The sequence below is a fragment of the Rhinopithecus bieti genome, unplaced genomic scaffold (assembly GCF_001698545.2).
Source record: "Rhinopithecus bieti isolate Rb0 unplaced genomic scaffold, ASM169854v2 scaffold_2524, whole genome shotgun sequence".
Classification (NCBI taxonomy): Eukaryota; Metazoa; Chordata; class Mammalia; order Primates; family Cercopithecidae; genus Rhinopithecus; species Rhinopithecus bieti.
The window spans coordinates 1777858-1802087 of NW_016803991.1; the positions used below are offsets into that span (position 1 = coordinate 1777858).

The 24230-nt window shown below is 39.1% G+C and overlaps 1 protein-coding gene across 4 annotated transcripts in view; it reads right to left on the bottom strand.

Moving 5' to 3' along the window:
* Positions 1-266: 266 nt before the first annotated feature.
* UNC5D (unc-5 netrin receptor D) overlaps positions 267-24230 on the bottom strand; it is a 583419-nt gene continuing 559455 nt past the window's right edge. For 3 of the 4 annotated variants that reach the window (XM_017862274.1, XM_017862279.1, XM_017862265.1), the window contains 2 exons: positions 20371-20549; positions 2842-4565 (listed from right to left, as the gene is read on the bottom strand). In XM_017862274.1, coding sequence (XP_017717763.1) covers positions 4361-4565; positions 20371-20549 — 384 coding nt within the window. In that variant the 3' untranslated portion in view covers positions 2842-4360. Of the gene's footprint in view, positions 4566-20370; positions 20550-24230 lie in introns of all 4 variants that reach the window. The other variant, XM_017862255.1, reaches the window with a different exon arrangement.

Consider the following 24230-nt stretch of genomic DNA (forward strand, 5'->3'; position numbering starts at 1 on the left):
TCAGATCACGGTACTACACACTAGTGACTAACGGCCAGGTCTGATTTCCATCCCCTGTTACTTTTCGAAGAATTACAGTGTACAAGTTGCCATTTTGATGTCGTGAATGACCCTGGAGTGGGGATGTGAGGAGTTCATGGTAGACACTGGCTCTCCTAGAATTGCTTTTGCAAAAACACCACATGCTGTCAATACAGCCAAACAGCTTTGTAACAGCAGCTTTTGAAAGAGTTTGGAACGTAAAAACACAAAATATGCAACACGTCTAAGATTAGTAACATTTTCACTTCTGTGACATTGGACAAAATACATTTTTGCTTGTAGTTCAGGAAAATTCTATGTAGACAAAACAGTGGAAACTACGGAAACGGTGGCCATTCAGCTTTTGGCTAAAGCATCGATTTTCAAATACAGCGCTATGGCAACTAACACCAAAGGCGAATACAATTGTGTCATTCTCTGTAGGCCAACATTTTGCTCTCCCATTTGCTGTGGCCATCACCTCTAGTCCAGTCAATGAGAGTTACTGAGGATTCAAACTCTGCAATGTTTCATGAGGAAACAATGACAATGGGCCAGACAGTGGGCCGGAGAGGAAGATTTCTCAGCTCCTTCACGATTCCTGTAACCTTTACAGAGCTGGAACAAAGACCTCTGCTAGAACTTTGCCTTCAACACGTCTGATAGCTATATCACTCAACACATGTACAGAGGGCAGAGGGACTAAGAAATTGAAGAGAAAATGGCTCAAAGGAAAAACAAAAGCATATCAAGAGATTTTAAAACATTTTGAAATTCACAGGTAAATTTGCCAGAAGTTTGGCAAGTAGAAAATACTATCTAAAACCAATTATCCTATTTTAATCATCTACATTTGTTTATCAATTCTGATGCCTTGAGAAAGTTCTGATACCTTGAGAATGTTTCTCAAGGTAAATAGTTGCAATAAATCCGGAACTTTTAATCCAAAGAGAACCCTGTTTTAGTGATTTGACTTAATATGCCCTCCCAAAGACAATTGAAAGAAAAATATAGAGACCTCGGCAAAAGACACCACCTGCAGTTGGAGATAAAACTAATAATAAAAAAGTTCTTCTCTTTAAAGAGAACTGTGTCAATTCTTTTCATCTCTTACAAAAGGCCAATACAATTTTGTGGGCGTACATCTGAGTTTTATGAGACTTCCTGCACTAGTAAATGAAGTCTGCATTTAAATCTATAGAGCAAGCTTCCTTTTGGCTTAAAGGATTTTAATGTAAACCAGTAAGAATGTACAAGCAATGTTGTAAAAACTGTAAATTAACTTTATGATGCTACAGTCTGGTGAAGTTGTGAAGTGCACCATTTTGGTGGCATAATTTAAAGCCATATTTAAAGCATGACTATTAGACTTAAATATCTTTGAGGACAGAAAGACTTGGCATTGAGTGCAATATTTTTGTAAAAATTTTAAGTAACTCACCAAGTACTCAAGGCCACTTTTAATTTTGTTTCATTTTGCAATAGGACAGTAAAATTTCCAAATTAAGTCCTTGGATAGATGAGTAAATCTCTTTTAAGAGGGGCATTTGTGTTGTGATGGGCACATATTATAATAGGACTAAATTTAGGTCACAGTGAATAACTGAGTTCAAGTGTAAGCTAACTTTTTATCTGATCTGCAATTCCACCTCCTCCCCCACACCTTGGTCTGTAAATCTCACAAACATGGGTTCTCTTTGAAATTGTATCGTAACATACTGTGCAATCCTGGCATGCAGTGACCACAGAATTTCATACATTTTTATAGAAATCCTATGTAGGATCCTAGCAGAAATAAGTAAAAGAGAAACATAAAGAAGAAACAAAATGGGCTGAAGGATGAATTTGATTGAACTGTAGGGTGAAGTCTGAGGTGAATTGTGTTAACTTCTTCCTTTGTTATACTATATGATATGATGTTCAAGTGTGTTTATAAAACCTAGGCCAAAGGAAAAAAAAAAATCCATGGGAGGGAACTCCAGACTTTCAGGGATTGACAACAATCTCATCTCATCCTAAAGTAATCTAGATAGATTTGAGGGAAAATCATTTAGAATTTTCATCTATTTAAAAATACTTAAGATGTATTAAACATCTTAAAAAAAAAAAAAGACCTGTGTAGATTCACAGAATAGATGAAACAATTATAACTCCAATTAGAAGGGAAGAGGGAAAATGCTTAGGATGGTTTAAAACAAAAATCCTCCAAGATGGATTCTAACATAAGCTCTATAATGTGTTTTCTACAAGTTTTTACTCAACAGTGAATGCAGATTTCCTCTGCAAACCACCCCATGCCAACCAACTTGTGACTGGTTGACCATCTACTCTCTCTTTCAGATATTCTATCAGTGATGTCAGATGATTTACATTTTCATGCTGTTTATCTATTGTTTCCTACAAGAAATAAATGAGTTAAGCACACTAGCAAAAGGGTGTTTTCCTGATCTTGACATGGTATTGTGAAAAATATGCTTGACAGTTCTAAGATGATTTCTTTGTTCTATATCATAAGCCTTTGGTTCCTGAGAAAAGCGAGATGCTTTTGAATTACATGTAGCAAAGTCTTCTATCTAATATAGGGGACCATATATACCACACATTCAAGAGTTCTTCCATACCTTACTCATGGTACCATAAGTTCAACTCATCTTTAGGCCTTTTTCACGTGGCATGGAGATTCACAACATTATTATCATTTTTTTACAAGGGATCTACAAAAAAGTTGTTTAAAAAAAATGGATCATATCCCAACTGCCAAGTACTCCCCACCTCCCCCATTCCCTGATTACTTTTTATTTGAATGTAACCAACCTCTAAGTAGCTGACTAGCTGCCTTGTGGTTTGTCTGGGTCCTTGACTTCGGTTGTCCTGATTGTGAACAACGAAGTAAAATATCCACCAGAAGATGAGCAAGAGCAAATCTGTTCATCTTTAGTCTACCAGGACATCTTGTCAAAAATGATTTAATAGGATAAAAAGATGGAGTAAAGTGATAAGATGAGGGTCATGAATTATCTGTGGATTTCCATCCTCCACAATATCACTGCCCCCTAATATAAAAAAAAAAATCATAGAGCAATAGACATAGGTTAATGGTTCTATAGAGAAAGCATATTCAAGGAGACTGAATAGTCATAGCGTGAAGGCTCCCTGAACAATGCATGTGGTTTCAGGGACACTGTATACAGGTATTCCTCAAGTCTATTTACTCAGATATCATTTAGAGGAAAGACTATCTGCTAATTTCCCAGGAGGCAAAATGAGGATCACATATAGCCTTACTGAGAGATTCTGTGATGACATAGTACCAACATGTTAGACAATTTCAAGAATCTGGATTGAAAAATACAGTCGAACTCATTTTCTTGTAACAACAATGTTAGAGAACTAGATCAACACATGCCTCCTGGAATTGTAGCTGATTTGAGGCCTATGACATCTGTAGTTCATGTGTTTTTGAATCTGCTTTAATCTCTCCTGTCTCCATATCCATGTAATAAGCTGTGTTCTAATAGCACTCAGCAATTTGAGTGGCTTAGATGGGAATAGAGATGGTCCCGCTTTGTTGCATTAGAAAAAACAACTTTCCATATTGACAAGTTTAATTATGCTCCTTGATACCTCTCTACTGCAAGAGGTAAGGAAGAGGAAGAAAGAATAAGGGTAGATTTGTCTCAGGAAAAAAGTAAAAGGTGGCGTACACTATAAGAACTAGTTTGTGGTCTGTCTTGCCTCTCCATTTTGTCTCCATTAAGTGGCTAGAAGAGACAGGGAGCTGGTGCTGGTGTGATGTGCTCAGATTCTAAATTCAATGCCCTCTTTGACATTGTTGAAGTCATACAAATGGGTTGGCAACCCTGTTTCACATCTATAAGCCAGTTTTACAATGATTTCTGATATCACAGATGCCAGTTGGTAGAAAACTCTGACAATCTAGTACCAAAATCAGCTGGCCTTTTGGGGCACATCATTAAAAACCTGTTTCAAAACATGCACTTAATCAATCTCTGCCTTCCCAGCATTATTGTAGCTCATCTTTTCCCACAGCTACTTCTGCTCTCACTTTCATCCTTGCCACTACAAATCTGAGGAGTTAACCCAAACGTGGATTCCAAGGAGATCATAGAGCCCTCTTATATGTAAGAGAGCTTGTACTTTTCCCTATTAACATGTTTTAACTATATAAAATTTAGTTTCTTCCACAGGGGAATCTCACTGATTGTAAATGAAGGCTGAATTCCCCCAATGCCATTGGGCAGAAAGCGGCCTCTTTCTTTCCCATTTAAAGCAAATGTCCCCAAGCTGGCCATCACTCTGTCTCATGGGAGGAAGTGGACTAGAGTCCATTTTGCCTGCTGTAGTTGAAGTCGGCTTCATCAAGCTGGGATTCTGAAATGTTTGAGAGTTTCGTGTGTGTCCTCCCAATCTCTTCAAGGGCACAGGCCAGGGAGTCAAGATCACCATCATGCTGATGACGAGCTTCCCACAGGTTCAAAATGACAGCAGATGGGCTACTTTGTGTAGCGAAATAAGATAAATTCCTAGATGGAGAGAGTTAAAAAAAAAAAGAACAAAACAAAACATGAAAATAAAGGAATAAACACCAATCATCATAAGAGAATTAAAATGAATTTTAATAGATATTTTTACAGAAGGGATAAAAAGCTTATAGTAAGGCAGGTCTGGGGCAGTCTAATTTGTATCTCAACACTCAATTGAAACTGTGTTGTGGAATGTTACCAATAACCTTATCATCTCCCGAGTCTTGTTTTGCCTTCCTTGTTTGTTTTGTCTTCCTTGTTTTGTCTTCCTTGTTTGTTTTACAGACAGGGTCTTGCTCTGTCACCCAGGCTGGAGTGCAATGACACAATCATAGCTCACTGCAGCCTTGACCTCCTGAGCTTAAGTGATCCTCCTGCCTCAGCCTCCCAAAATGTTGGGATTATAAGCATGAGGCACCACATTTGGACCCAAGTCTTTTGGGTCCTCACTTTCCTTGAACTGTGTGTGTGTGTGTGTGTGTGTTTTCCTCTTGACCATCCCCTTGACATGCTGTATTTCATTAATTTATGTCATACTTTCACTCATTCCTATTTTTTCAAAATATTTGACCCCTGTCTACGCTGGCAAACATAAGGGCTTTCAAGGTTTCATCTTTGATTACTTCTTGTTCTTTGTCAGTGGGCTTATATACTAAATGGAGTAGCTATCAACGTAGATAGTATTCTAAATCTATACCTCCAGTCTTTAAGTTAACGTGAGCTAATTACAGATCTCTAAATGCCCTTGGGATTGTTCCAATTATAGATGCCTCTACCTCCACAAATGCAATGCATCAGAAACTGGTATCTCCGTGCCTCCAAGGTTGTCCTCCTTCTAACTAGAACAAGTATCCCAGTATTTATAACCATCTTTCTAATCTCTCACACTAGACCATTTGTTTTTGATTCTTCCTTTTATATTTTTTTCTTTTTAACATGCTCATCAGCTTCTCCATGTTTACTACCTATACCTAATTTATACTCTTTCACTTTATGGTCTAAATCACAGCAAAATCTTTAGTTTTTCCAAACTCAAATATACCCTGCATTCTATTTCCTCAGTCATGAAATATCTACTCTAGTTGTTTTCAATGACTTCTTTGGTCTGGCCTTATATGGATATATAAATATCCATAGCTAGACATGGATATCCCTAATATATATATACACACACACACATATCTATGTATATGTGTGTATATATGTGTATATATACATATATTTATGTATGTGTGTGTGTGTGTGTGTGTGTGTATATATATATATATATATATATATATATATATAGTCTTTTCTCCCACTCAGTCTTATTTTGCTTTTTGAACCACTGACCATGACTTAGGTAACACTTTGCTTCTTGCTTTAATTTAATCCATTCTGTTCACTAGGAAGGTCCACTTCCTCCCTTTATCCTGTTTATCAAGATCATACGCACCCACAAATGGACAAGTTTAATTATGCTCATTGATACCTCTCTACTGCAAGGGGCAATGAAGAGGAAGAAAGAACAAGGGTACATTTTTCTCAGCAAAAAATGGTTCAGTTTTTTGTGTGTGTCTCAATGGTTCGAAATCCCAGTGGTGTTTGGCTGTGTCCAATGGTTCAATGCTCATGTCCTCTTTTCCCAAAATGATTTATGTCTTCTCTGAACTCTTTTTATGCTTGTACTTAACTTTCATGTGAAAAAAATGCTTATATATTTCGTGTGTGTGTGTGTTTGTATATGTGTTTTAGTTCTGCCTTCCCAATTTGACCACAAACACCTGAAGGGTAAGGATGATATCTATTGATTTTCTGAATCTGCTACAGCACTTATGATAATACTACGACAGGTGTTTATTCCACATTCTTCAGCCAAGTAATTGATTCCTACAATGCTTTTTAAGATGACATGGTATCTTCAGTAAAAGCATGGTAATCTTTAGGACAATAACTTTTCTATGATGAAGAAAAAACACAAAAGATTAAAGGTCGCTGTTTTTCACAGGGACTTTTACAATAAGGATAGAAATGTCATCTCTGGTAAATTCTGATGAGTTGAAAAGATTTTCCAGAGCCAGCCAAGTATTTCCTATTTTGAGGATGGTATTACTTTCCCTCACCACACCCAGCTTATGGTCACAAAGAGGACTGATGTAGAGTGGAGCACTCGGACGACAGATAAGCTTTTAAGGACGAGTTGCCATTTACAAGAGCCACAGATGCATACACACACACACAGCAATTCTGAGTGAATAAAGTGCTATTTTATTCAAAGGTCTTAAGATCCTGTTTACAGTCAGTTGGTTGCCAAATAGCACTACAAGTATGTTCCACTAATAGACATCTTTAATTGTGAAATAGAAAAGGCCAGCTTAAAAATATTCTCTTTAGTTTTTCTTTCGTCTTTTCTTTCCTTCCTCCTTTTCTTTTTTCTTTAATGGTTATTCATTTCTATACTAATAGAAATGGCAAAGCAAATCTTGGTCAAGTAGTTGAAGGGATCTGAGTTCCTCTTCTTTAAGAAATTTGTTTTGGCTGAGTGTGGTGGCTCAAGCCTATAATGTCAGCATTTGGGGAGACCCAGGTGGGAGAATCACTTGAGGCCAGGAGTTCAAGACCAGACTGGAAAATATAGCAAGACCTCTGTCTCCACAAAAATAAAATAAATTAGCCAGGGTGCAGTGGTGCACACCTGTAGTCCCAGCTACTCAGAAAGCTCCGGTAGGAGGATCACGTAAGCCCATGAGTTCAAAGCTGCAGTGGGCTATGATTGTACCACTGCATTCCAGGCTGGGCAGCAGTGAGACCCTGTCTCAAAAAAAAGACAAACAAAACCGAACAACTTTGAGTATAGGCACTTGTTCCTTGTCATGTAGAGATGTTTGTAAGAAAAGTTGCAATATACTCCTACAAACACTGTCACCAAAACCCAGGTAGAAGGCAAACTGAAGGAATAGCTAGGAGAGAGGCAAACTGGGAGACAAGGCCTGAGTGGGCTCTGGGTCGCCTGTGTGACAATCTTCTTTTATATTCATCATGAGAATGATGACCATGGACATTCTTTTGCTTCTAGCATGGGTAAATGATTCTTTATGATCTCTATTGTTGTTTCAAAAACAACAGCTACAACGACAAAACAGCAGTACTTTCTCCTGATTAAGGATTTATATTTACATTTTGTATTTGCTATTGAACAACAATGAACTTTTGCCCTATGGGAATTACTAGAATCTTTGTGATCTTACTACCTTAAAAGTTAACACTTTATTCTATACCGGGGTTGACAAACTTTCTCTGTAAATGACCAGATAGTCAATGTTTTTGGTTTTGGGGACCACATATGCTCAGTGTTGCTGCTACTCTACTCTGCCTTGGTATTGCAAAGACAGACAGAAACAATATGTTAAGTGAATGAGCGTGGCTGTGTGCCAATAAAACTTCATGTGGCACACTGACACTTGATTGTCACACAGATTTCATGTGTGGCACAATATTACTCTTTTGACTTTTTTTCAGACCATTTAAAAATGCGAAAACCATCCTTAGCTCATGGGCCGTATACAAGCAGGTGGTAGGCCAGATGTGGCCTGCAGGCCACCATGCTGACCTCGCTCCTCTGCTGTCTTATAACCTAAAGTAGGTTTCCATAGCTAGTAGTGATTTGAAAGAATATCAGGCTGAACTTCCTGCATTTGAAATAAGCAAGTAGATGGCCAAAGTTGCTGAATCTCTAGCTCTATGTCCTGCCTCAGGCACTCTGAGAACTTTATCCTAGGTAAATGTTTGGGGATCTTTGACATTTCAAGACATGACAGGAACACCAGGGCATAAAAATGCAATAACAGAACTGTTAGAGAGGCAGAAAAAGTAGGTTTTGAGGCTTCTAATGAATCACTGTCTCAACACAATATTAAAAATATTGGTGAGTACACCTGCCTCAAGGAAGAGAAGGACCGGAGAATGACTCCTGCCAGTCACATGGTTCTGAAAAGTCCCACAAATGTCCTGATTTGTGGAATAGGCACCCACAGCTAAAGGAAGCTAAATGATCAAAAGAGGCAGAAATATAACTCTCTTGGCGCAGGTCTCTGAACATATTGTAGCAAGTGAAATGTGCTCCCCAAAGCAAATTTTAAATTTATACTTTGAATTTACACAAGCACATTCAGCACAACATAAATCTCAAATTCCACTAAATTTTAATACATACACAGAAGAATGTATTGGTCTTATTAAAAATAGTAGAATCAACTTTGCAGTTAACAGATATCCTATTGTGAGAAAACATTTAAATGGCATTTTAAATTCCATTTTCAAGACATTATAAATCTAAGCACTATGAATGTAGCAAACCACACAGCTCATGTACCTAGAAGGTCGCAATAAGTGAACAGAATGTAGAGGAGGGATCAGTCCATAAGAGGGAAGAAAGTTTCATTATTGGGAAATCAAAACTTAAGCGGGGAATGTGACAGGGTATAACCTTATAAGGAGGATAATGAAACTTAGGTGACATCCAGGAAGATTGTTCCCATAGTACTCGAGCAATGAGGAACTGGAGGAGGGACTTGTGTGCTAGGAGATAAATTACCTTCTGTAGCTGCCCCAGGTATGCCTGTCTACCAGACACCTGATCTTGCAAGACCGCTATTAAAAAGTCTCACTTTCTCTGTTCTTTGTGCCTCTGAGTCTATTCTTTGGATGTGGACGGGTAAGTGTGTTTCTCTCGCTATTAAACTACATCTATCTGTTTACAATAGAATAATATATAGGCTTAGCGTGGTGTCTCATGCCTGTAATCCCAGCACTTTGGGAGGCCAAGGTGGGCAGATCACCTGAGGTCAGGAGTCCGAGACCAGCCTGACCAAAGCCCCGTCTCTACTAAAAATATAAAAATTAGCTGGGATGGTGGCAGTTGCCTGTAGTCCCAGCTACTTGGGAGGCTGAAGCACAAGAATTGCTTTTTAACCCAGGAGCAGAGGTTGCAGTGAGCCAAGATTGCACCACTGCATTCCAACCTGGGCGACAGAGCAAGACTTCGTCTCAAAAATATATACATACACATATACCTAAAATCTCAATGCAACAGGCTACTTCTCAAAGATAGTTGAATTATTTTGCGGCTTACATGTGTGCAAATGCATTATGATTTTATGAAATTGGTATGCAATGTATCTATCTCATCTCCTTGTGAAATTATTTGGATCCTAATCTATGTGACCTATTTCTCCTCATAATGCTGGTGCATGTGGGCACCAGCAGGTAAATGTACACACCATTCAGGGAACATTGTTAATACAGTACTACAAAACAGAATTCACAGCAATAGTTGATTTTAAGCAATTTCCTGAGTGCTTGATTTTTTTTTTTTTTGAAATGGAACCAGAACATCAGCAAAAATAGTAATCCTGAATATTCAGATAGATGCGTGAAAATGAAACTTTTTTTCTTTGACAAATTTTTAATGAAGTGAACTACCCTCATCTTAGATGCTTCAGATTGTTAACTTTTTTATGCATTGATTCCAGGGAACCTTTTGATATAGCTTTTTCAAATTCTGATCAATGGAGGTAATTCTGAAAACTAAGATTTATTTTTTGCAGTGTTATTAAGATGTTATATAACATGCAGATGTAAATGAGCTACTCTCTATTTTTTTATTAATTATTTTAGTTTTGAGACAGAGTCTCATTCTGTCTCCCAGGCTGGAGTGCAGTGGTGTGATCTCAGTTCACTGTAACCTCCACCTCCCAGGTTTCAGCAATTCTTATGCTTCAGCCTCCCGAATAGCTGGGATTACAGGCATGTGCCACCATGTCCAGCTAATTTTTGTATTTTTAGTAGATATGGGGGTTTGCCATGTTGCACAGGCTGGTCTTGAACTCCTGGCCTCCAGTAATCAGCCCATCTTTGCCTCACAAAGTGCTGAGATTACAGGTCTCAGCTGTTGTGCCTGGCCTAAACAATCTAATCTCTAAATTTTAGGAATTTACTTTAGCATCATTTTGTCTTCAATTCATTTCCCTAAGCCCTATAGACTCCATGACTTTATCTTTTCCTTTGGAACTCTGAGTGAGCACAGATAAACTGTAAAATACAGAGACAAGCAGATTAAAGCTTAGGCGAAGACAGCTGAATACATTCATCTATGTAAGTTCATTGAGTACTAATGGTTTATTAAATTTAATTTTGTTTTCTTGAGCTGAATGCTTTCTATACACCTGAGTTCCAGGGGATTTGTTTTATTACCATGATTAATTTTATCTTTCAGATATTTCTTCATCTCCATCCCTTGGCTTCAATTAAAAGCCCATGGTTTATGTAGAAGCCAGGACAGAACTGGAAACTTCTGAATCTTGACCTTACCAATTTCACCTGCTAGACATAGACCAACTTACAATGGTGGATATGAGTTAAAACCCAAATTTTTACATAGAATCTTAATTTTCAGAATATATCTTTAAACTAATAACCTTGTTAAAATAATAAAATCTTAGATTTGAGGATTTTTGGAAATAGTTATTGAGCCTTCTGTTTTCTTTTTTGGAGATATAAAGGTGGGGTAGAGAATTGAGGAACCATGATAGAATTCTGCCTTATAGGTCTGTATAAATTATTGCAACACAGGGCTAATTTTATGAAAAGGAAAAGTGGCTAGAGATACCACCCTTTCTTTAGGACTGTGAAAGCTTTCAGATCTTCCCAAATCCCTGAGTATTCAAATGCAAATGTTTTAGGGACTAGCACATCTAAATCCTCCACCATCAGTTAACAAAGAGATTAGATAACAGGAATGGAGAGGAAGGCACAGGCTCAGGCTCTGTCTTAGCCCTGGGGAGGTACACTGAAGAGCTACCAAGGGCACCTTGTACTTTCAGCTGGAGTCAGCCCAGCTCAGCGTTCTGAGTCTGTAAGGGCCTCGCTTTCATTCAAAATTCCAGATAGCAAAGCTTTTATTTCAGTTATTCAGAACCATGGTACCAGGAAGAAAATCTACCTATTTGCAAGCTGTAAGCTCTTCCCATGACTGCTTGTGAGAATGAATTTCATATTGAAATATACCAGTTGTATATTTGAGTTGTAGCCCTACATCCTTAGCAGAGAAGTCACCTCAACCCAGGTACATGAAATAATTTCCTTCAGAATTTGGGCTTTTGCCCAACACTGTCAAATATAAGGGAGCAGTTGTATCTGTGACATGAGGGCAGCAAGTTTAACTGTTTAGAAATTGTTGCTACTTACGTATGACTCTTTTTTTTTTTTTCCCAAGATAGGGTCTCACTCTATCGCCCAGGCTGGAGTGCAGTGGTGCGATCATAGCTCACTGCAGCTGTGACCTCTCAGGTTCAAGTGATCCTCCCGTCTCAGCCTCTCAAGTAGCTAGGACCACAGGTGAGCATCACCATGCCCAGCTAAATTTTTTTTAAAAATTATTTTTGGTAGAGATGGGGTCTTACTATGTTGCCAGGGCTCACCTTGAGCTCCCTGAGATCAAGTGATTGTCCCATCTTGGCTTCTCAAAGCGCCAGGACTATAGATGTGAACCACCAAGCCTGGCCACTGTTTTTAATTTAGCTATTAAAAGCATATTTTAAAAGATCTTCTGGGCCAGGCACAGTGGCTCACGCTTGTAATCCCAGCACTTTGGGAAGCTAAGGAAGGCAGATCACGAGGTCAGGAGTTCAAGACCAGCCTGGCCAACATGGTGAAACCCCATCTCTACTAAAAATACAAAAAATTAGTCGGCCGTGGTGGCAGGGGCCTGTAATCCCAGCTACTTGGGAGGCTGAGGCAGGAGAATCGCTTGAACCCGGGAGGTGGGGGTTTCAGTGAGCCTAGATGGCATCATTGCACTCCAGCCTGGGTGGCAGGGTGAGGCTCCGTCTCAAAAAAAAAAAAAAAAAAAAAAAAAAAAATCTTTTGAGTAGTCTGTCAGTACAAAAGTAAAACAAAGTTAAACTGCCTGTAATAAATTGGAAAACATCATTACAAAAACAGTTTATAATCCTACTATATACCTCCAGATAGGGAATTGAAACACAGTCATAATGGAAAAATATTAATATCTCTGCTATCGTTTTGTCTAATTTAATGAAAGCCTCTTATGTGACCAAAACCAACCCTCCATATGCTTCTTTAAATGCAAATAGAAGAGAAAAGCCATTTATCCTCAAGAGCAGTAGTTGAATACACCATAAGCATTTGCCCCATTCATCAAGCTTTCATCCCCAAACTTCAACTTCAGTGGGTAGTCAACAAGCAGCAAAGCAGCCTGCAGGATAAAGCCAGCCAGTGTTGCAGTTTTAAAGACTAAGCAAGAGATGAGCGCTGTATAGTTCCTGCTGTCCCCCCGGGATCTTCCAGTGAGAGGAAGCTGGCATGGAAAACCCGAAAGGGAAGGACATGGGCACCTGAAAACATGCTGAGTTCCAGTCTGCCTTGTTCTAAAAGTGGTGCATTAATTATTTCAGGCCAATTAATTTGGCAATAAAATTTCCCTCATCATTATCCTTTTACTTATTTCATTATCTGGTTCTTGGAAAAAAGCAAGAATTCTTTTTTTGGAAATGTATGAGAGCCCTGGATCCTTGAGGACTGTCTGTTGCCAAATGAGAACAGAGTCGGTTGTAGTCCCTGTTTTCAATTCTCCAGTTTCATTCCTGACAGGATAAGCCTATGACAGTTTCTCAATTTGGGAATTGAAAAGACGATAAAACCTCACAAATAATTGAAACAGTTAATCACTTAAAGGACACTAATAAATTAGATACAATCATTCCTAGGATTTTACAGTCTCAAATTATGTAAACATCCTTATTCAGATGTACTGACATTGTTAACTTTTTTCAGTACTATTTGAAACAGCATTTGTGAAGGGGACTATTGAGTCTATAAAGGGATTTTGGCATGCCTGTCTTTTCTGAAAACATTAGTTTATAGGAAGGAAACCTTTTCCTTCAAAGCCTAGCATGCGCACACACACACACACACACCCACACTGCCTAGAAGAAATGTGACACTCCTTGTCAGCATTCCCTGGAGCGCACAGTGGGAGCATAACTTTAGTTCTCTTGGAGAAACATAAAAAGTTTATTTTCCACATTGTCTTTAGGATGGGCACCTGCCACTTAGAAACCATATACAGCTTGTTCATGGCTAAATGTGTCCCAGAGCTGTCTGTGTTCAGCTTCATATTAGTGGGCAGTTTCATGAGTCATTGGCTTTGACAAAATGAAGCCCAAATCTCTACCACTTTGCTGTGTTGGGTCCCTCTGGCTTCACTGCAAGGGCTTTTTAAATTTTGGGCCCTGCATAAGTCCACACTGGACCAGAACCAAAAAAATCTGATTTGGGCTTCATTGTATTTTTGACTACAAGGACCTATGTATAATAAAACTTGACAAGTAAATAAAAGGAAATAGTTAATCACTTAAAATATTTTCTCATAAATTAGATAAATCATTCATAGGATTTTACTTTCTCAAATGATAAAACATCCTTACTCAGACATACTGACATTGTCAGCTTTCTCAGTACTACTTAAGACATGAAGGCTGATGTTTTTGGGAATGGCAGCCTCACACCCATTATTTGAAGGTTAGAATGTGTTTTCTAACCTGCAGAACCAAGAAAGCTTAGTTTAGTGTGATCATAGTAAATCCCCAAACACAAGAATGAAAATACCTAGAGCCCACGGTCACCAAGTAACCACACTTAGTGATCTGCCTGTGAAGCCGGTGCTCTGTCTGCATCTTGTACTCATCTTCTTCTCTTTTTTCCTCCCTTCTTCCTTCACTTTAAAGAAACCTGGCTCTAGGATTCTCCTACCTCAGGTGAGTTCTCAACAGTTATTCAGAAACAGATTGCTAAGCTGCCTTGGGGCCTTCCTCCATCCTTTCCCTCGACCTTCTGGCCATCTCACTGTTCCTTTGCATTCAGTGAATAGAATGGACAGAGGAAATGAAAAGATAGCACCTCAATGAGAGAAGATTCTGTTTCTCATTAAAGGCCCTGTTAAAATATTTCATGGGAAACAAATTATAGCATAGCATGTCAGCCATGAGATATGAGGAATTTCACGTATACAGTTTTTACACCATAACCCATTAACTCTCAAATCGGAAGTGTGTTTGAAACATTTTAACTAGCAGACCAATAAGAAATATGTTTTCCCAGGGAAGTGCTTATACATGTTCAAACAAATATACTATTGAGGAGGGCACTGGGAAAACTGTTAATAAGATATCATTTATCTGCTGCTTTCCATTTTGGAATCCTTTTTTCCAATGTGGCAGCCTCCCCTCTACTCATCTGCCCATATCTCATGGATCTCTTCCCATCTCATGAATCTGTTCCCATAGCAACTTGGTCAAGCTGGCTGTGTTTTCACAAGGGTTTCTGGAATATGAAAATTAGGAGGCATCACAGAAGAATGATCTAATAGTAGAATTTCAGGTACTGTTAAGATCTGAGGGAAAAAACACGAATCTTCCAAAATATCAGCCAGGTAGCCTGTTTTAAGACTCACTTTCAAGATCCCTTGATGCTTGTTCATATCAATTCTGTTTATTAGGAAGCAGGTTTTTAGGGTCAAGAACACTCTCCTGGCTAGGCGTGGTGGCACATACCTGTAATGTTAGCACTTTTGGGAGGCCGAGGCAGGCAGATTACTTGAGACCAGGAGTTCGAGAGGAGCCTGGCCCACATGGTGAAACCCTATCTCTGCAAAAATACAAAAATTAGCCAGGTGTGCTGGCTCGTGCTTGTAATCCCAGCTACTCTGGAGGCTGAGGCAGGAGAATCGCTTGAACCCAGGAAGTGGGGGTTGCAGTAAGCTGAGATTGTGGCACTGCACTCCAGTGTGGGCAACAGAGAAAGACTCCATCTCAAAACAAAAGCCACTCTCCTGTGAAAGAGTTCATATCATTCATTAGAAAAATATTTATTGAATAACCCCAAAGTAGATAGTCCTCTCTCCGTATGTTTAACTGTAATTAAAAAATAAAAAGTATCTAAAACATACAAAGCACTGTGGAAGTTTAGATATGGTGGAACACTTCTATGTAAAGTAGTTAGTTTCCAACATTTAATTTGTTAAGTCCTCTGCATTGCTCCCTACCACCTACTCCGTACATGACCAATTCCTTATTTCACATCTACCAATCACAGGTGGCCAAGTGTTGAAATGGAGTTATTACAGCTGAATTTTCAGAATAAATGTGCAATCTCAGCTTTGAAATGCAGCAAGTATGAACTCTGAGTAATAGTCAAAGTTTGCTCACAGAATCTATAACTGCAACTGTTATCTATGACATTCTTTGCTAGGCTGTGTAGCTTATTTAGTGTGATCCATATGCCAGGCGAGCGGCAAGGCCACCTGTGTTGCCAGCCGTACAGCACACACTCCTGACATTTCTTGCATTCTCATCGACTGCTAAGCTTTTAACTTTACATTCCCTGTCTTTTCCTTCCTATTCAGATCTAAGTAGCAACATGATTGGCAAAAAGGCATATTATCATCGGTGACATTTGCATTTACCAACTAGGGTAAGAAAACATTTTCACTGGCAATAAAGTAAAAGCAAATGTTTTCTTCCACTTGTTTTAAAGTCTTCCTTAATGATTTGAGGGCAGTAGTTTTACTAGCTTTTAAACGCTTTTTGGAATTGAATGGAGGGGAAGAGTCAGGCGAAAGTGTTGTCACAAGATTAAGGTAGGTGAACTGCCTGAAGAGAATGACTATGTACTCTGTGATCACCTTTTTGTGATCTCAGGGTTGATGAAATCCTAAGCCAATCATAGCTTTCTTACTCAATAATATTGGCAGAGAGACAATTTTAGATTTCTATGTATTAAAACATATACTATTAGTTCTAGATTATATTATTTGGAATCATAAGAGAGCAAAGACAATGGTTTGGGGTTTTTACAATGGGAAGTTGTGACAGATTACATCCAAAAAAATCACTGTTGTCTTTGGGACAGTACTAAAAACAGAAAGGGAACTTAACAACTTCTGCAAAATAGAATTAGCTAACAGAGTGCAAGATGGCTGTGAGTAATTTTCTCCTATTCTTCTCCAAGTATTTTGGTGGGCAGCTCTGCTGTAACCACACCAGCCTGAAGACAGAGCTGAATGAGAAGGCCCTGTTAAAAGATTTCATTTTACTTTCTCAAATTATAAAAACATCCTTACTCAGACATACTGACATTGTCAGCTTTCTCAGTACTACTTAAGACATGAAGGCTGATGTTTTTGGAAATGGCAGCCTCACACCCATTATTTGAAGGCTAAAATGTGTTTTCTAATCTGCAGAACGAAGGAAGCTAGTTTAGTGTAATCATAGTAAATCTCCAAACACAAGAATGAAAATGCCTAGAGCCCATGGTCACCAAGTAACCACAGTTAGTGGTCTGCCTGTGAAGCTGGTGCTCTGTCTGCATCGTGTACACATCTTCCCTCTTTCTTTTCCTCCCTTCTTCTTTCACTTGAAGAGAGACCCAATAACATCCTATGGAAGTTTTACTAAATCAAGGCAAATTCACTTAAATCAGGGGTCAGCAAACTACGGACTGTAGGCCAAATATGGGTCGTTGTCTATTTTTGTGAATACAGCATACTGGCCCACAGTCATGTCTATTTGTTTACAGACTCTCTCTGGCTGCTTTCCTGTTACAGCATCAGAGTTGAATAGTTGCCGAGTAGTTGCAACAGATCCCATATGGCCTAAACTCTTTCCTGTCTGGTCCTTAACAGAAAAAATAAGTTTGCTGGCTCTTAGTTTAAATCATTTTTACTCCATAATTCAACTACTTTTTGAGAGTAAAGCTAGAAATTAAAGAAAAATGTAGGGAATGACACTCAGTGAAATTGACATGTTAACTGTATAAGGTTTTCATTTATTTAATATTATTGCTTTGAATCAGGGTCTTGCTCTGTCACCTAGGCTGGAGTGCAGTGGCACAATCATAGCTCACTGTAGCCTCAAACTCCTGGACTCAAGCAATCCTCCTGCCTCAGCCTTCCAAATAGCTGGGGCAAGAGGCATACACCACCATGCCTGGCTAATTTGTTGAGATGGAGTCTCTCTCTGTTGTCCCGGCTAGAGTGCAGTGGCACGATCTTGGCTCACTGCAACCTCTGCCTCCTGGGTTCAAGCTATTCTCCTGCCACAGCCTCCAGAGTAGACAGGATTACAGGTGCCTGCCACCATGCCCGGCTAATTTTTGTATTTTTAGTAGAGACAGGGTTTCATCATGTTGGTCAGGCTGGTCTCGAACTCCTGACCTTGTGATCCGCCCACCTTGGCCTCCCAAAGTGCTGGGATTACAGGCATGAGTCACTGCACCTGGCTAATTTGTTAATTCTTTGTAGATACAGGGTTCTCCCTAAGTGCAGGCTGGCCTTGAACTTGTGGCCTCAAGCGACACTTCCACCTTGGATTACAGGTGTGAGGCAGGCTATATAAGATTTAAAGATAGAAGAAGATTCCATATATTCATGCTATTCTAATTTGCTATGGATTGTGAAAATGTCAAGGGGGAAAAACTAGCATTTATTAAGAATCTATATATTCTGGGTACTGTGTTAGAAATTTTCCATGAAATAGGTTATATGAATTATGTCAACAAAATTTTCCTGGAGATGGGATCTTAGAGAAAAACAAGTAAACCACCAGGCATATGGGCACTCAGGTTTTATGGATGGCCCCAGACACAGAAGGGGGCAGTTGGCTCCAGGGTAGTCACTCACTGCTCATAAGTGCCCAGATATAAAAGGTTGTTAAACTTAAGTCTCCCAGTTTGAAATGCATTTTCCCTACTGTGCAAGGTCAGAAACTGATGATTTTGGAGGTACGCCCTGTAGCTCTCTTATGTGTACTATAAATGGAGAATAAAATGTAATAAGGTAGGAACATGTACATGCTCATTCAGCAAATTAATGATATCATCTATGGGCACACAGGTATTTTGAGACAATAATTTTTTCTAAATGGTGACTTAAAAAATCATAAACTTTTATAGCCAGCATGAATTAGACTTAACATAGTTCAGATTCAATTGCATTTCTAGAAAAAGAAACACAGGGATAGTAAGTGACTCATTTAGGCAGACTGGTATTGGTAACAGAACTAAGGCTCTCATGCAGATCTTCTGAGTCCCTGTTCACTGTTCTTTTTTAACCATGTTATGTTTTCTGGGTTCATTTTTCATTTTTGGATCCATGTTGATCAGAAAGGGAAATTGACACAGTCATGGTGTTCACTGATTATAGACAAGACATCTCATCTTTTGTCAGAGTTGCTGGGAAATAGTCAATCTAATTTTTCCCCCTGTACACTCATACATTTTTGTTTCTTTCATTTTCAATATATGCCTTTTCAAACATGTGTCTATTCTTTTCGGGCTTGCCTGTCTCTTGCAGTTTTCTCTTGCAGCAATGCCTCCGTCTTGACTTTCCTCTCTGAGCCTGACTGATTTCTAGTTGCGCCCTTCATTCTTGGCTTCTGGATCCCTTTTGAAACAGAGAGCAGCACTCCATCCCTTCTTGGCAGACATCTACCCTCCCTTTCAGAGAAGAAAGAGTCAGGTAGGATGTCTGTGAAAATAAAGAACAAAAAGTGAAAATGACAGAGCAAACCAAACAGTAAGAAAATAAGGCTTTGCCTCAAAGGAAAAAAAAAAATAGTACCAAAGGAAAGAGAAATAAAATGGTTCTGGCAAAATATGTTCTCTTTTCTATTCATTTTGGGGCATTCAGAGGACTTATAGGGAGAGGAGATGTCATTTTTCAATGCAGGGATGCTGCGTATCCCTCAAGCTGAGCCCAGACCTGCCTGGCCATCAGTGTTGCCCTGGAGAGCATCACCCCTGCCTGTCTCATCTAAAGTAATAAAGCCCATTATGGATCTCTCTATTCTACTCTCAACTAGAAATGTTAGTGCAGTAATGAGCAGTGTCAGTTTTAGCAGCATGTTCATTCATGGTGCCTAGGCAAGCTTTTGCTTATTTTACATCCTCTGGCTTCAGACCCAAAAGTTATCCTCAAACTTCTTTTATTCCTATTTAGGCAATTGATTTTGTAGGTTGAGTGTGTCCTCATTAAGGGTTAAAGAATGCTTAGGGTTACCCGATAGTAGAGGGGAGATGTGAGAAATTTGCTTGTTTGTTTCTGCATCACTGGCTTAAGAAAGTGCTCTGTTCGCTCACAATCTCCAAGATAACATAGTCTAAGTGCCCATTTGGGTGACCCAATTAGCAAACCTAGAGATGGTACCAAGAACCAAAGTAGGGATTTTCTATAATGTTGCAAAAGGCAGAATGGGGTAGCAGGAAATGTCACACAGGGTGTCTTTTTTTTTTTTTTTTTGGAGACGGAGTCTTACTCTGGTGCCCATGCTGGAGTGCAGTGGTGCAATCTTGGCTCTCTGCAGCCTTGACCTCCCAGGTTCAAGTGATCCTCCCACCTCAGCCTCCCAGGCAGCTGGGATTACTGTCATGCACCACCACGCCCAGCTATTTATTTATATTTTTTTGTGGAGATGGGGTCTCGCCATGTTGCCCAGGCTGGTCTCAAACTTCTAGGCTCAAGTCATTTGCCTGCCTCAGTCTCCCAAAGTGTTGGGATTTCAGGCGTGAGCCACCACGTTTGGCCTACTGTTACATTCTTGCTCTTTCTCCGCTTAGTGGGAACACACATGAAATATGGCCAGAGGAACTCATAAACATATTGGGGCTCAGAAACTACATGGTTTCACTTAGCCCACTTTATATTTCCAAGTTCTCTTGGTAACATCTTCTTCCAGAAGGTGTCCCCAATTACCTGTTGATGCTGTTTTTCTGTGCTAACATCTGCCAGTCCTTGCCTTTGGCATTGGGGGTATCAAATGTAGCACAAATCCGCTGTCTGATGGAGTAGGGAATTTTGAAGGCTTTGGGACCAGTCTGTGCAGGGAAACTGCTATCCTCTTGTGCGAAGAAAGTGATGGTTTCTCGTTCACTCTATAAACAAAATAAGGAATGCATGATCAGATCCATCTGAAAGCAGTCCTGATCAACACTTTTATTTTTTTAAGAAAACCTGGGTTAACACACATGCACAAAATGCTTGCCTGTTGTGATGGACTCTATAAAATACATTGATAAGTTCCCCTTTCTTCTAAGATAGTAAAGAACTTCTCTAGTAGCCTAATAAATTGTGTACTGGAAATTTACAACAGCCTCTTCCACTCAGGGGAGTCACAATCACCAGCTTCAAGCATTAAAAGAGCTGTCAGAGGCTGGGCACAGTGGCTCATGCTTGTAATTCCAGCACCTTGGGAAGACAAGCTGGGTGGATCACCTGAGGTCATGAGTTCGAGACCAGACTCGCCAACATGGTGAAACCCCATCTGTACTAAAAATACAAAGAATTAGCTGGGCGTAGTGGTAGGCGCCTGTAATCGCAGCTACTTGAGAGGCTGAGGCAGGAGAATCGCTTAAAACTGGGAGGTGGAAGTTGCAGTAAGTTGAGATCCCACCATTGCACTCCAACCTGGGCAATAAGAGCAAAACTTCGCCTCAAACAAAAAACAAAACAAAACAAAACAACAAAAAAACTGTCAGGTGAGAGCAGAATTAGACTCTTTTTCTGTTTGTTTTGGCTCTCAGGCATAGCTCTAGAATCAGCAGGAAGAAGCTAGCAAATGACAGATTTCAGTTCAGAGTGAAGAATGACCCTCTGCTAGTCATAACTGACTAATGGTGAAGGGGTCGATCAAAGGAGCTGACTAGGAAATGCTTTGTAGGAAAGCTACAAGGAAATGATTGCATGTTGATTACCTTTGTTTTTTTTTCCCAAGTCCTAAAGTTGTATGATTTTATATTATCTTTATTATAAAATTGTTTCACAATTAAATTGCTTTAGTATAACAGCGCCAGCCTTGAGTCAGAGTAACATATAGACCAGCCTATATAGTGGTACAATCAGGAAGGCTCCTGCCTGCCTACCTGCTTCTGGTTTCAAACTGTCCAATAAGAATTTGTCATTTCAGTATTAATCCTTATATCCAACATGAAATCCCACAGAAATGTGCCAGACTGCAGTGGTTGCTAATAAATTAAGTGGACTAATAGAATTCTAAGGGCTGAAAACTATCTGATTGAATTCCTTTGGTGATTATAAGACAAAAGAGACTCTGCTGATGTAATTAATATCCCTAATCAGTTGACTCAATCAATTAAGAGATTTTTCTGGGTGGGCCTGACCTAATCAGGTGGTCCTCAAATGAGAGGAGATAGCTCTTGTCTGGAGGCACCTTTTCTCCTGGCCTAGAGTAAAGCAAACAGCCAGTCTATGAGCTTCCTATAGAGGGGGTCATGTATCTGGGACCTGTGGATGGCTTCTGGGAGCTGAGAGTGACCTCTGGCCAACAGCTAGCAAGAAAATTGAGACCTTAGTCCTAAAGCAATAAGAAACCAAATGGTGTCAACAACCCGAATAAACTTAGAAAAGGATTCTGAGCTCCAGAGAACACGCCCTAGCCAACACTTTGGTTTCAGTCTTGTGACATAATAAATAAGTGTTGTTTTATGCTTTTAAATTAGTGGTAGTTTGTTATGTAGTAGAAGAAAACTAATCCAAGGGATAAGTAAAGCATCAGATCTGGGATTGAGTTAAGGGACTAGTTAGAACTGTTTAAACTCCAAGAAGCTGTCCTTTGCCTTAGAAACTTACCTGTTGTGCCCTCCAAGTTCACATACGCCCTTCCTTCCCTCCCTGAAATCCTGCCCTGATGCCTCTTCCAACTGTTAAATGTCTTCCTAATGTGGGCACACAACCATGATGGTCTTTTTCAGCTAGCAGCTGGGCTCACATAAGTATAAACTATCAGGCTTGGTAGGTTGAAAATAGAGTTCTTAAATCTGTTAATTGAGAAAACTGGTTGATACAGAAATTTCATTAATGATTGATAATGATTTTTGTCTTTCTGTAACTATTTAACACAGTTGCATTTTGAGGGCTCTGCTTTTGGAAACACGATGCCTTAATCCACCAGTTCTAAAAGGATATCTCAGAAGAGATTCCAAGAAATGGCAGTTTCATGGTCACACACATATGAGAAATGCTGCATATCACACGCTCTTCTTGGAACCTCAAAGTACATGTTATTAGATTAAACAGATTCTACTTGCTGGTTTTAGTTATGTTCCTGGACTATTACAAAGCAGTACTCATCAAAATTATTCTAGTATTTGAGGTTATCATAGTATAACGGAAAAGAGCATGGTTTTTAGAAGCAGAAAGACCTCACTTTGGAGTAAAACTCAACACTTCCTAGTTCAGTGACCTTGGATGCTACCTTATCTATCTCAGCCCCAACTTCCTAATCAGTTATTTTGTATTTGTATAGACTCCACAGAGGTTATGAAACCTGGAAAAATTCACCCAGGTAGTTTATGACATAGGTGAAACTAGAATTCTGACATCCTAACAACTATACAAGTACTTATTTCACTATAGCACCCTGTTTCGAGACAAGTGCCAAGAAATCTACAGTGCTGGGTGGCTAAGGAAAACGTTCTCTGAGTACCGTAGAAAAGACTTCATGGAGGAGGCATTTGAGTTGGCCTGTAAGATAGGTAGGCATTGACCGAGTAGAAATTAGGTGGGTGGATAGGTGGTTATTCCAGGCAGAGTGGACAATTCTGTTCTGATATATTGAATGGTTACAAAATGAACCTACTCAGCTTCTTTCTGCTTAAACTAGGTTACAAGATACATCATTTTTATCATGGTTTGTAAAATTTGTTGTAGTCTCTAAAAATGCAAATCAAGTAGGAATAGTGTCCTTGCGTATTTTCTGACTGATAGGAACTAGAAGCAGATTTTTAAAAAATTCTATACAAGTTAACATGGTAGCTGTCATTGTCAATGCCAAAGACGTGGCTTATCAATGAAACTGAAAACACTGGATGTGTCTATGCTAAAGGATCCCAAGGGACAGAATTGGCCTCTGAAAGGCATCTATAAATTGTTGACTGAGCTCTCTTTTCACTTGGGGCAGAAGAAAAACCACCTTGATGCATGATATCTTCAGAGAAAGCTAAACAAGGTGGTCTTATTTGAAGGGGAATAAAGTATTATATGAGATAGAGTCTAAAAATAAGTAATTTTCCAATTTATTACACATTAATAAGTGGGTCCCCATTTCCCTCTTAAAGTTCTCAAATTTAAATATTTTCCAGGCATAAGGATTAGACTTTATGTAACATTTATGACGCATTCTAAAAGACATCTGGGCCAAGTAATAAGAATCCTGTAGATACATCACATTTTCTGATTGTTTAAATTAAATATGCAGAGGAACAGTAGATTTTCATGCTCTGCACATCTGAGATAAGCAGCTGCTACCTGGTAAGCTAAGGGAGTTGTAAATCAATGAGAAATTCCAACTATTCTGTCTGTTGTAACAGACAAATTATCCCCCAACTTCCAACACTTTTGGAGGAAAGATAAGAGAACTGCTTGAATGGAAAAACGTAACATGCAAGATTCCTTTAAGTTGTTTATATTGAAGAAAAGATTCTTTAATAATGTTACATTAATAAGGAATGATGAAATAAATTACTTGGGAACTTTTCCTTTCTTTTCACTATTTGCAAAATTGTTTTACTCCAGTCTACAATTACAGACTGTTGATA